The 14,664-nt window shown below is 39.4% G+C and overlaps 1 protein-coding gene across 1 annotated transcript in view; it reads right to left on the bottom strand.

The window, feature by feature from the left end:
• Window positions 1-14,376, bottom strand: part of LOC100353853 (butyrophilin-like protein 3) — a 65,426-nt gene extending 51,050 nt beyond the window's left edge. The window contains exons 1-2 of the mRNA XM_051853905.2: window positions 13,948-14,376; window positions 9,680-10,027 (exon numbers count right to left, since the gene is read on the bottom strand). Of these exons, the coding sequence (XP_051709865.2) occupies window positions 9,680-10,027; window positions 13,948-14,023 (424 nt within the window). The 5' untranslated portion in view covers window positions 14,024-14,376. The remainder of the gene's footprint in view (window positions 1-9,679; window positions 10,028-13,947) is intronic.
• Window positions 14,377-14,664: the final 288 nt, after the last annotated feature.

The following is a 14,664-nucleotide window of genomic DNA, read 5'->3' as shown; positions in this document are numbered from 1 at the left end:
CAGTTCTCCCAGCACCATTTATTGAATAAACTGTCCTTACTCCAGGGATTGGTTTTGGATCCTTGATCAAATATGAGTTGGCTGTAGATGTTTGGATTGATTTCTGGTGTTTCAATCTGTTCCATTGGTCTATCCATCTGTTTCTGTTCCAGTACCATGCTGATTTGATTACAACTGCCATGTAGTATGTCCTCAAATCTGGTATTGTGATGCCTCCAACTTTGTTTTTGTTGTACAAGATTGCTTTAGCTATTCGAGGTCTCCTGTGTCTCCATATGAATTTCAGCATGATTTTTTCCAGATCTGACAAGAAGGTCTTTGCTATCTTGATTGGTATTGCATTGAATCTGTAAATTGCTTTTGGGAGAATGGACATTTTGATGATATTGATTCTTCCAATCCATGAGCATGGAAGATTTTTCTATTTTTTGGTATCCTCTTCTATTTCTTTCTTTAAGATTTTGTAATTCTCATCGTAGAGATCTTTAACGTCCTTGATTAAGTTTATTCCAAGGTATTTTATTTTTTGGTAACTATTGTGATTTGGATTGATCTTAGAAGTTCTTTCTCAGCAGTGGTATTGCCTGTGTATACAAAGGCTGTTGATTTGTGCATTGATTTTATATCCTGCTACTTTTCCAAACTCTTCTATGAGTTCCAATAGTCTCTTAGTAGTGTTCTTTGGGTCCCCTAAGTAAAGAATCATCTCATATGCAAAGAGGGATAGTTTGACTTCTCCCCATTCAGTAGTATGTTGGCCGTGGGTTTTTCATAAATTGCCCTGTAGTTAGGTGCATATACATTGATAATTGTTATATCTTCCTGTTTAATTCATCCCTTGATCATTATATTGTGCCCCTCTTTGTCTCTCTTAACAGTTTTTGTGGTAAAGTTCATGTTTTCCGATATTAAGATGGCTATGCCCGCTCTTTTTTCATTTCTGTTGGCATGCTATATCTTTTTCCAGCCTTTCACTTTCAGTCTGTATGGATCTTTATTGGAAAGATGTGTTTCTTGTAGGCAGCAAATAGATGTGTTTGTTCCTTAACCCAATTAGCCAATCGGTGTCTTTTAACTGGACAGTTCAGGCCATTAACATTCAATGTGACTAATGATAAGTGGTAACTTTGCCCTGCCATTTGCCAAAGATATTTTCTGATATATGTTTTGAACTTCCTGTGATCTTTTGGTGTGAGATTTCCTTCCTTTACCTTCTTTCATATTGATGATTGTGTTTCTGTGTTTCTGTGTGTAACACATCTTTAAGCATCTTTTGCAGGGCTGGACGAGTGGCAACAAATTCTTTCAATTTCTGTTTGTTGTGAAAGGTCTTTATTTCACCTTCATTCACAAATGAGAGCTTTGCAGGATATAATATTCTGGGCTGGCAGTTGTTCTCTCTTAGTACCTGGGCTATATCTCGCCATTCCCTCCTAGCTTGTAGGGTTTCTGATGAGAAGTCAGCTGTAAGTCTAATTGGAGATCCTCTGAGAGTAATCTGACGTTTCTCTCTTGCACATTTTAGGATCTTTTCTTTATGTTTCACTGTGGTAAGTTTAATTACAATGTGTCGTGGTGAGGATCTCTTTTGGTCATGCTTATTAGGGGTTCTATGAGCTTCCTGTACTAGGATTTCTCTGTCCTTCTCCAAACCTGGGAAATTTTCTGATAATATCTCACTAAAAAGGCCTTCTAATCCTTTCTCCCTCTCCATGCCTTCAGGAACTCCTAGAACCCGAATGTTGGGTTTTTTAATAGTATCCTAAAGATTCCCAACAATATTTTTTAGATTTCAAATTTCCTCTTCTTTTCTTTTGTTTGATTGTATACTCTCCTCTGCTCTGTCTTCTACGTCTGATATTCTCTCTTCTGCTTCACCCATTCTGTTTTTAAGGCTCTCTAATGTGTTTTTCATTTGATCTATTGAATTCTTCATTTCATTATGATTTCTTGTCACTATCACAGTTTTGTTTTCTACTAGTTGTTTCATTTCATTTTGATTCTTCCTTAATATTTCATTTTCACGAGAAAGATTTTCTATCTTGTCCATTAAGGATTTCTGTAGTTCGAGAATTTGTTTTTGAGAACTTCTTGATGTTCTTATCAATTTTTTGAGATCTGCTTCTTGCATTTCTTCTATCTCATCATCTTCATAATCTTGAATTGGGGTGTCTATTTTATTTGGGGGCATCATAGTGTCTTCCTTGCTCTTGTTACCTCGGCTTTTGCGTTTGTTTGGCATATGGGAGATATTCTTTGTTTTTTTTTTTTTTCTCGTTATACTGTGACTCTAGATTAAGAGGTCTGTCTGCTTTTGATGGATCCTTAGAGTCTGTGATGGGTGTGGCCAGAGAGCTCTGGTTCTACAGGGTTAAGGGTGTGCCAAAGGTGATTCACCCTGATTGTTCTCTTGCTCACTCTCGCGCTCTCTCTTTCTCTCTCTCTCTCTCTGTCTTTTTTTTTTTACTCAGTTGCAAAGTAATTCCACACAGCTGAGTGGAATTGAGAGTAGCTGATGTATGAAATCTGGCCCCTTTGGGTATTCGTTTGCTTACCAGAGTCAGGTTTTTCTGCTTGGCTAATGAGAGACACCTGCTTTACATATGCAAAATGGCACGGACTGCTTTACTTATGTAAAATGGCACCTGCCCTTTGTCTTGCTCGGCTTTGTAAGGTGAGTGGAGAGAGAGGCTAAATGTCCATGCCAGTTCCCTTTATTTATTCAATTTTTTCTCTCCTCCAGCCAGCCTGGTGAACTTTCTCCAATGGGGTTTCAGGCCTTGTTCTTTGCAGGCTCTTTCTGCCTTTCCCCGCCAATGTCTTGGGTTACCAACAGAGAGGTTTTTGTCTCACCTCCCCTTCCAGCGCTGGCACGCAGACTCTGCAGCTCAGGTGGGTCCAGTGGCCCTGGCGGCTCCTGTGGCTCAGCTTCCACGCGGTGGGCGACCTTGCTGTTCCTGTAGGTCCTCCAAGTCACCACTTTGGTGCATTTTTTTAACATTAATGCTATAAAAGACTTGCAATAACTATGCAACAGATAAAGGGATAATAACCAGGATCTACAAAGAGATCAAGAAACTCCACAAAAACAAAACAAACAACCTACTTAAGAGATGGGCCAAGGACCTCAATAGACATTTTTCAAAAGAGGAAATCCAAATGACCAACAGACACATGAAAAAATGTTCAAGATCACTAGCAATTAGGGAAATGCAAATCAAAAGCACAATGAGGTTTCACCCACCCCCGTTAGAATGGCTCACATACAGAAATCTACCAACAACAGATGCTGGCGAAAATGTGGGGAAAAAGGGACACTAACCCACTGTTGGTGGGAATGCAAACTGGTCAAGCCACTATGGAAGTCAGTCTGGAGATTCCTCACAAACCTGAATATAACCCTACCGTTCAACCCAGCCATCCCACTCCTTGGAATTTACCCAAAGGAATTTAAATTGGCAAACAAAAAAGCTGTCTGTACCTTAATGTTTATTGCAGCACAATTCACAATAGCCAAGACCTGGAACCAACCTAAATGCCCATCAACGGTACACTGGATAAAGAAATTATGGGATATGTACTCTTTAGAATACTATATCGCAGTAAGAAACAACGAAATCCAGTCATTTGCAACAAAATGGAGGAATCTGGAACACATCATGCTGAGTGAAATAAGCCAGTCCCAAAGGGACAAATACCATATGTTCTTCCTGATCGGTGAGAACTGACTGAACACCAAAAAGGAAACCTGTAGAAGTGAAATGGACACTATGCATAGCCCTATTTGTTAATGAACAACTTAATACATTATCCCTCTTAGTAGTTTTTTTGTCTGTTCTACTTAATACTATTGGTTTAATTCTGTAATTAATACACAGTTATTCTTAAGTGTTGAAATTTAACTGAAATGTGACCCCTGTTAAACATAAGAGGGGGAATAAGAGAGGGAAGAGATGTACAATTTGGGACATGCTCAAGCTGACTTGCCCCAAATGGTAGAGTTAAAAACATGCCAGGGGATTCCAATCCAATCCCATCAAGGTGGCATGTACCAATGCCATCTCACTAGTCCAAGTGATCAATTTCAGTTCACAATTGATATAATGAAAGGACTAAGAGTCAAAGGGAGCACATAAACAAGTCTAGTACCTGCTAATACTAACCGATAGAATAAATAAAGGGGACAGTGATCCAACATGGGAAGCGAGATACTCAGCAGACAAAGAATGGCAGATGTCCTAAACAGCACTCTGGCCTCAGAATCAGCCCTAAAGGCATTCGGATCTGGCTGAAAAGCCCATGAGAGTATTTCAGGCATGGAAAGCCAAGACACTCTGGCAAAAAAAAAAAACAAAACAAAACAAAAAAAAAAAAACAAAAACCAAACAAACACCTAAATGAAAGATCTCTGTGAGTGAGATCCCAGTGGAAAGAACAGGTCTTCAAAGAAGGAGGTACCTTTCTCTGAAGGGAGGAGAGAACCTCCACTTTGACTATGACCTTGTCTAAATAAGATAAGAGTCGGAGAACTCAAAAGGCTTCCATAGCCTTGGAAACTCATGACTGGAGCATAGGGAGATTGCTGATGCCATAAACAGGAGTGTCAATTTGTTAATTCAACAACAGGAGTCACTGTGCACTTACTCCTCATGTAGGATCTCTGTCCTTCATGTGCTGTACATTGAGGCTTAATGCTATAACGAGTACTCAAACAGTATATTTCACTTTGTGTTTCTATGGGGGTGCAAACTGTTGAAATCTTTACTTAATGTATACTAAATTGATCTTCTGTAAAAAAAAAAAAAGAAATTATCAATTCCCAACTTGACTCTCACTGGGATTAAACATGACAGTAGGTCTGATCTGATTTCATCATCATTTAAAAAATCATCTATTATTTTTCACTTTATGTTTCTGTGTGGGAGCAAACTGTTGAAATCTTTACTTAATGTATGCTAAACTGATCTTCTGTATATTAAGAGAATCGAAAATCAGTCTTGATGTGAATGGAAGGGGAGAGGGAGTGGGAAGGGGGAGGGTTGCGGGTGAGAGGGATGGTATGGGGGGGGGGAGCCATTATAATCCATAAGCTGTACTTTGGAAATTTACATTCATTAAATAAAAGTTAAAAAAACAGTATTTTACACTTTGTGTTTCTGTGTGAGTGCAAACTGTTGAAGGCTTTACTTAATACATGCTAAATTGATCTTCTGTATATAAAGATAATTGAAAGTGAATCTTGATGTGAATGGAAGGGGAGAAGGAGCGGGAAAGGGGAGGTTTGTGGGTGGGAGGGAAATTATGGGGGGAAAAAGCCATTTTAAACCATAAGCTGTACTTTGGAAATTTATATTCATTAAATAAAAGTTTAAAAAAAGATATATCCTTCATCTACTTTCATAAAAAAGGTACAAAATACAAAAATCAACAGAGAAAAATTAAACTGAATTAATTTTTTTCACATTTATACATGTGAAAAATATGAAATAAAAATTATCATGAATGTTTAAAAATCTAAATATAAGTTAAAACTATAAATCACTTTTAAGAAAACATTGAGAGAAATTCATGACTTTGGATTTAGCAATTATTTCTTACATATGGTACCAAAAGCACAATCAAGGAACAAATAATAAATTAGACTTTTGAAACTATAAGAAATTATGTATCCAAAGACACTATGAAGAAAGCAAAACTAATGTAATGGTCAAAAGTATTTGCAATTCAGACATCTGATATGGTCGAAATCTGTAGTGTGTAAAGTACTCCTGCAAATTAACAAGGAACAATCCCGTTTATAACAAGGAACAATCCCATTTAAAAATGGGCAAAGTTCTTCAAAGATATTTCTCCAAGAAGTTATGGAAATGCCCAGAAAATACATGAAAGGTGCTTAATATTACTATTAACAGAGTAAATCAAATCAAATACACAATGAGATACCCCTTCACAACCATTAAAATGCCTATTACCAAAACCAAACAGAAAATAGTAGGTTTTAGCAAATGTGGGGGAAATCGAATCCTTGTAAACTGTTGGTGGGGATGCTGCTTTAAATAACAATATTCTGGTTCCTCAAAAAACTAAATGGAATCATTATATGATCTAGAAATTCCAATTCTTTGTAATTACCAAAACATTGAGAGCCGAGAATTGGACAGATATTTCTATACGAGTGTTCATAGTAGCATTATCCACACTAGCAAAAGATGGAAACAACTCGAATGACTATTAATGAATGAGTTGATGAATAAAAGTTCTTATATAATACTAAAGGATCATATTAAGCCTTCAAAAGTAATAAAATTCTGAGGCAGACATTTGGCACAGTGGTTATGACACAGCTTGGGACTCCTGCATTCCATCTGGGACTTACTGGGTTTTAGTCACAGCTTTACTTGAAATTTCAGCTTTCTGCTGCTGCACACCCTGGGAGGCAGCAGTGATAGCTCAAGTAGTTGGATACCTATCACCCATGTGGGAGGGATGGACTAAGTTCCTGGATCCTGGCTTTGGCCTCTCCCAGGCCCTGTTTTTGGGAGCATTTTGGCAATAAACCAACAAGTGGAAGATGTCTTTCTATGTCTCTTTCTTTTATGTGCGTTTACTTTTCAAACAAAATGGAAAAAATACATAAATAAACTTAAAAATTTTAAAAAGTAACTGAATTCTGTTATATGCTTCAGTATGGATGGGCCTTGGAAACTTTATGCTAGGGGAAACAACTTAGACATAGAAGAACAAATATTACATTATTCCACTTATATGAGGTATCTATAATACTCAATTCACAAAGTTGGAAAACAAAATATTGATTACCACAGAGATGGCTAAAGAAAAAAAGGGTATCTTTTAGTGGTTTAGATTGTAAAATGTTCTAGGTATTGATAGTAGTGATGATAATAGTGCAACATGATTGTAGTTAATGCCATTTATTATACACTTTAAAAGAATGAAGATGGTGCAGTTTGTTACCTTTATTTTACCATAATAAAAAAGAGCTATCAAATTATAATAACTCATTCAGGAGCTTGAATACAAGCTGATAAGTGAAAGGACCCAACTAACAACACTACAGATTGTATATGGTATTCCATTAATTGATATTCTGTAAAGACAATTATTTGGAGACAGAAAAGGACCAGTGATATTCAGAGGCTTGAGATTTGGGGCAGGGATGAATAGACAGATTTTTAGGTCAATGACATTGTTTAAAATTCATAGAATACAGGCCGGCGCCATGGCTCACTAGGCTAATCCTCCACCTTCTGGCGCCGGCACCCCAGGTTCTAGTCCCGGTCGGGGCGCCGGATTCTGTCCCGGTTGCCCCTCTTTCAGGCCAGCTCTCTGCTGTGGCCAGGGAGTGCAGTGGAGGATGGCCCAAGTGCTTGGGCCCTGCACCCCACGGCAGACCAGGAGAAGTACCTGGCTCCTGCCATCGGATCAGCGTGGTGCGCCGGCCGCAGCGGCCATTGGAGGGTGAACCAACGGCAAAAGGAAGACCTTTCTCTCTGTCTCTCTCCCACTGTCCACTCTGCCTGTCAAAAAAAATTCATAGAATACAAAACATAAACTGAATCCAATGATTGCAATAGTAATAGTAATGTACCAACATGGACTCTTCAGTTGTAATAAATTTACAACAACGATGCAAGAAGTTAACAATAAAGGGGAAACAGAAGAAGTGAATGAGGGATGTATTGGTTTTCTGTTATTATAATGAAATACCTGAGACTGGGTACCTTATATAGAAAATAGGAGTATTTAGCTCACAATTCTAGAGGTTCAAGAGCATGGCACAAATATTCACAAGTGGGTGTCATTACAATGGCAGGAGTGTGAGAGAGGGAGAGACCACTTGATGGAATCTGAAGCAGGGGATGGGGATGCCATGAGAATATTAATCCTTTCCAAGTATAGTATGTGGTGCTAATAAGTTTCCATTAGGCACCACCTCTTAAAAGTCCTATCACTTCTTGATATCACCACACTTTCAACTCATTAATCTTAGGGAGACACATTAATAGCCAAACAATAGTATTGGGTACAGCAGAATTATATATTTTGAGTTTGCTGGTAAATACAAAACCTCTCAAAAAAATAAAAATTATAAGCAATGTACTAGTGCACTCCCTGAAAATACTCTTGGAGTCCTAACTTCCAATGTAATAGCATTAAGGACGTGGTCTTTGGGAGGTTGAATACATATTACCGGGTATAGTGCTTTAACAAAGGGAATCCCAGGGAGTTTTCTTAGTGCCTTGTGAAGTTACAAAAAGAACTGCGCAGGCTGCAATCTGGATGAGGACCTTCACCAGAATGTTACCATGCTGGTATACTTATTGTCTCCTGAAAAGTGAGGAATAAATTTCTTTTCTTTATTAACTATCCATTTTATGGTATTTTGTTCTTGCCCAAATTAAGCCACTATAATAAAAAACAAATCAAATATATATATTTGTAGCTTCCAGAAACCACATTTATGGACATTTATCAGAACAATTAACACTTTTGTCCATGCAAAAATATGTACATTATTATATTCAGCAATAAAAAAGAATAAACTTATACAAGCAATGATATGAATGGAAATTAAGGTCATTACACAAAGTTAAAAACCCAATCTCAAAAGGTCATATGTATGCTTTTATATAATTGTACAACATTATTTAATTGTTAAAATTTAAGTTATGGAAAGCAGATTAATGATTTCCAGGATTTAACTAGGGTGGTGGGACAGATGAGGATGGGCATGAATATAAAATGGTAGCAGAGGAAGATTTTTATGGTGGTGGGACAGCTCAATGTTGTGATAGTGGTTTTGCATAAATTTATGTACATAATAAAATGGCATAGCACTACACATATAACATGTAACAAGTTGGCAATGTCTTCTAAGCAAATATCTAAAATTAAAAAAACCTTCACTTTCTAGGGTCCAGCACTGTGGCACAGTGGGTTAACTCCCTGGCCTGAAGTGCCAGCATCCCATATGGGTGCCGGTTTGAGATCTGGCTGCTCTACTCTCTATACAGCTCTCTGCTATGGCCTGGGAAGGCAGTAGAAAGTGGCCCAAGTCCTTGGGTCCCTGAGCCCATGTGGGAGACCCAGAGGAGGCTCCTGGCTCCTGGCTTCAGATCAGAGCAGCTCCGGCCATTGCGGCCAATTGGGATTGAACCATCAGATGGAAGGCCTTTCTCTCTCTGCCTCTCCTCTCTCTGTGACTCTGACTTTCAAGCGAATAAATAAATATTAAAAAAAAAAAACTGCCGGCCCCACGGCTCACTAGGCTAATCCTCCGCCTGTGGCGCCGGCACACCGGGTTCTAGTCTCGGTTGGGGTGCTGGTTCTGTCCCGGTTGCTCCTCTTCCAGTCCAGCTCTCTGCTGTGGCCTGGGATAGCAGTGGAGGATTGCCCAAGTGGTTGGGCCCTGTACCTGCATGGGAGACCAGGAGGAAGCACCTGGCTTCTGGCTTCAGATTGGCACAGCGCACCAGCAGTGGTAGCCATTTGGGGGGTGAACCAATGGAAGGAAGACCTTTCTCTCTGTCTGTCTCTCTCACTGTCTAACTCTTCCTGTCAAAAAAAAAAAAAACTCACTTTCGAAAAATTCTTTATAAAGTTCAGGATAGTACTATGAGACAACTAGGTCATAAGTCATTTGAAATTAGCAACTGACCTGACACCTCCAGCTCCCAGGTGGCCTCATCTTCATAAGTCTGAGAGCTGAACCAGCATCCATACAAGCCAGCATCTGAGGGAATGACTTTCTTTAGCCTCAGTAACACTTGCCCATTTACAATGCCGTCCTTCACCAACTCAGTTCTTCTTTGATAGTCTGGCATCTGCTTATTTTCCTGGTCTTTTCCATGCTGGTAGAGGTGGACTATGGCAGAGAACCGTTGCTTGAAGAACCGCACTTCCATGAACTCTGCATTTGTCTCAGGAGAGAGAGAGCAGGAGAACACTGTGTCCTGCCCCACGAAGGCCTTGACACGGTTTTCTGGCCCAATCACCTGCCATTGGCCTGTAGGAGGAAGCACAACAAATAGCAGAGCAAAACCCTTGTCAGTGTGTCCTGCTTAGGGCTGCAATAAACTGCTGATGTATGAGGTTGTATAGTCGTTATGATCTTTATCAAACCCAGTGGCTTGCACTTGATAGAACATCAATTACTTTACTCATCCTTACAAACACCTCTAGAAGTGTGTCTTATTAATATTCCCGTTTTCCAGATGAGAAAACTGTCTCAGAGACACTTTATTTTCCAGAAGGCACTTTCCAAATGGAGATTCTCTGGCCAGACTGGATTCTATATCTACATTCTCTCCTCTCTGTCCCTACGCTTTACTACAAACTTAAAACAGCCTCTTTTCTATTTCCTTTGTTTAAAACCAAAGAACTACCCTTTTCCCAATAACTCGAGGGGGATGGATGACATTATCAATCTCCAGTTTAAGGCAATTTGCTTAGGTGTCCTTCAAACATATGATTAGGTTTTGTAAATATTACATTAGTGTAATATAGGAGTAAATATCTCAGACCACAGATTAAACATGTAATTATGCTTCCTTAATTTTTTTTTAATTTCTATGCTTCCTTAATTTTTTATCTACTTTTTCTACTAAGGTTGGAAAGACATGACCCAACCTTGCGATGAATAGATTCTGTGATTTTTATTTCAGAGATCTGTGTTCTTTCGAGCATTCATGTTTGGTGTATCTTTTCTATAACAAGTACCTTTTATCTACACTTATATAATGTTTTTCCACTTTAAGATTTCTGGTCTTGGATAGCACTTGATTTTATACCTTATCAACATATTCTGTTTTTATTTCTTTCATATTGCTTGGTACATATTTGACCTCATTTGCATTTTAGAAATTTCCTCATCATTGATTTTCTAATGTGATGAGAATTTTCTCTATGCATCTCTCCTGCATTATTCTCAACTCCATGGAGGATAGGACCTACCTCTTTTGCTCAGCATAATATCTCCTATGTCCAGCACAAAGTATTGGCTCCAGAAACAATGGTTACATGTTTGACTCCTGGACTGCATTTTCTTCTCTCACTTCCTCATCTATTTAATGGTCACTTTAGTAATTTTCCTGATGTAAAAACACAATTAGCATTTTAAGGCCTGCTACCTTCAATGTATATGTATACATTCTCTTGGGAAATGTCTTTTGGTGAATTCACATGTTCTTATTTACTAATTTATGCATGAAAGTATGTGTGTACATATGGCGCACTGCATGTAAATTGAAGGTAAAATGGGTCCAAATAAATGTAAAACATTTACCATCATTTTTTTACTTTAAATTTTTATAAATCTTTCTGAAATGTATTCCATAATTCTTTTTTAAAAGAGTTTTTGTGGGGCTGGCACTGTGGTATAGTGTATAAAGCCACTGCCTACAGTGCTGCTGTCCCATATGGATGCCAGTTCGAGTCCCAGAAGCTCCACTTCCAATCCAGCTCTCTGCTATGGTCTGCAAAAGCAGTGCAAGATGGCCTCCAAGTCCTTGGGTCCCTGTGCCCACATCAGAGACCCAGAAAATCTCCTGGCTCCTGGCTTCAGATCAGCACAGCTCTGGCTGTTAACAGCCAATTGGGGAGCGGACCAGTGGATGGAAGACCTCTCTCTCTCTGACTCTCCTCTCTGTGTAACTCTGACATTCAAATAAATAGACAAATCTTCTTTTAAAAAAGATTTCTTGTTTATTTAAGTGATACAGTAACAATCAAGGAGGGAGAGACAGAGAGAAATCTCTTCCTTCTGCTGGCTTACTTCCCAAATGGCTGCAACAGCCAGAAAGGAACTGATCCAAAACCAGGATCCAAGAGCTTGTTCTTCTCCCACGTGGGTGCAGGGGCCCAAGCACTTGGGCCATTTTCCAGACCTTCCCAAGCCACACAGAGCTGGATAGGAAGAAGAGCAGCTGGGACATGTATGAGGGAGGCTTAACCTAATATGCTTCAGTGCTGGCCCCTCCACGATTCTTTTCATGTCTGAATTAAATCACTTTTATTTTGCTAATTTATAAACTTAATTTATACAATCAAATCTGTATAATTTGTTGATTCTAAAAATGACTTAAATGCTCTAGAAAATTACCATTGTTCACAATGCCCACCAAGAAGCAAGACTTTGCAGAGTATTTCCCTGTATTTTTATTTGATGTGGATAAAGAGAACAAAGAACAGCAAGTCTAGCTTTCTTCATTTAGGCACATATGTCAAGGAGTAAAGGCTGGTAGGAAGTTTCTGCATTTGATCAGTGCTTGTTTCTTCACAATATAACTTCAATTCAAAGTTACTGTCCTTCATTTTCTCATTGATTTGGGAAAGGAGGTAGAGGAGGAGATTGCCAAGATCTGGCACCTGAATGCAGTGCCACTCATTTTCCAAGTACAGCACAGCATTCCTACTAGGTTTTCTTTGGTCAGTAGTGAACTATGTGTGGCAGTAAAGTTAATTGATATTAATAATAAGTACTACTGATGGTGATTTAAGACCTATAATTATGGTCATTATTTTATTAGAGCTTTCCAAGAGCTCTGAGATAGCTGCAATTTCTATTTTGGAGGGAAAGAAATAGTGCTACATGTGCTGTGGACCCTGCAGAACTACAGGACAGACACCCATTGTGTGTGATCTGCCACTTGCAGCACTTCCCCCAGCCTGATCGTTACCAATTAACCTCCTGCCTTGGATTCTCCTTCATGCATGACCCATACCAGCTGCCATTCACCTGCCTTACCCAAACCAGAAAAACCACCTGGACACAGTTGCATATCTGGCTGTGTCTCAGCCTGGGAGCGAAGAACAAGGCTGCCCAAGTTTTCCCAACAAGGAGTTACCCAAGAACTCAGACTATGCACTGTGTAATTGACTCAGACTTTCACCTCATCCCATCTCAGTCACCACTGAAGCTCCCAATCTCTGGGTTGATAGCCCCATCCTTCACAGGCTTATTTCACAGTCTTTTATATACACCCTCTTACATGGGTTTATATTATATATAAATACCTATTATATGATTTTTATTTTATTAATTTTATTAAAATGCAGTATTTGGATGTTGTGGGGGTCAGTATAATATTTCAACACGTGCACACAGCATTAACTAATTAAATGACCAATCATCATCTCCAACTCCCCTCACCCCACATTCTACTGTGTTGAGGCTATTTGCTCCTATCCTCCAATTCTTCGTGTGATATACAATTCATTACTATGAAAAGGAGGCAGTTACTAAATGAAATCTGACTTTTCAGAATAAACTGATCAGCTGTTGACCTGAAGAAGCAGATGCTTCAGAACTGCTTCTCAACTCACAACTCCACCTGAGTCCCCCTACATAGCAATTGGTGCTTCTTCTGCCCACTGAAAGCTCCACCTCAGAAACCTGACCTTTGAGCTGTAACCCTCCTTCCTACTCTTTGGGACTGAGTTAGGGCAGGACAGCCTAGAAGTACCAAGATTTTAACCATCCTGAGGATACATCATAACCAGTGGGGAACAGCATGCAGTAAGTGAGCACCAAACATCTTTTAGGTCTTACTGAGATTATTCTGAGCCATTGTATACAGAATTCCTCAAAAAAATTTCTCAGATTATCTCAATGAGACTGAATCCCAGTTGCCCTCAGCATTAACCTACCCTTTAACAACTCTCTATGGCATTCCTACCTTTGTGCTTCACTCTCCTCAACTTGTTCTGGGCTACTATACTAGTGTCTCTAGTGCCTGAGTTCTTCCCACTGCCCCATGTCTCCCATAGCCCTTTGTATTGGTAAATACCAGGCTCGGGTTAGGAGAAGCTGGAAGAATACAAATAACAAATCTGCCCAACTCCATTGCAGTACAATGATTGCAGGTAACGAATTCAATCTGTTGGTCTTCAAAAGCATATAGAGAGAAATTGTTCTGGATAGCTTACCTGACCCCAGCTCGAGAAGACTGAAAAACAATATCAGCACAAGGGCCACATACGGATTCCAGTGCAGTGATTTCATGCCATGGAAACAGATGACAGCAGGGATGGATTGGATAATTTAGTGAGAGAGAAGGAATGAGAACAGCTGTCCCAAGTGCAGGAGCCAAGGAGAAGATCCGGGTGAGCTGATGGCAAACTGTGCTGTCCTCATAGTCTTCCGGACATAGAAATGGCTGTGTGCTTGGAGTATCAACACTCTGGTCTTTCAGTCACTACATTTATTGCCAGACCATCAAGGAAACAGAAAGAATGTTGAGGGGACTTTGTCCTGGGTGGCGGCAGAACAAGGGAGGTTGATTTAGCAGAAGATTGTAATCATTCGAAAGGTGAGGTGTTCCACGAGTTGCTGTGGTAGTCCTGCTCATTCTTTTCCTGTTTTGAGTTGAGAGACAGGACTCTGATTGTGAGACTAGACAGGGAAGAACTTTATAAAATGAAACAGTCTTAGTGTCAAGGAACTCAAGATGTTGAGGAAGATATCAGTTCAGGTTCAGGTAAGGGGAAAGACAAAGAATCAATCAGTCAGTCACTCATTAGAAACTCTAAGCAAGACATCCACAATTAGAGATTTTTTTTTTGGACAGGCAGAGTTAGTGAGAGAGAGAGAGACAGAGATAAAGGTCTTCCTTTTCCGTTGGTTCACCCCTCAAATGGCCACTA

The sequence above is a fragment of the Oryctolagus cuniculus genome, chromosome 14 (genome assembly GCF_964237555.1).
Source record: "Oryctolagus cuniculus chromosome 14, mOryCun1.1, whole genome shotgun sequence".
Taxonomy (NCBI): Eukaryota; Metazoa; Chordata; class Mammalia; order Lagomorpha; family Leporidae; genus Oryctolagus; species Oryctolagus cuniculus.
The sequence above is the reverse complement of the archived record's forward strand: the minus strand, read 5'-3'. Positions and strand labels throughout refer to the sequence as shown.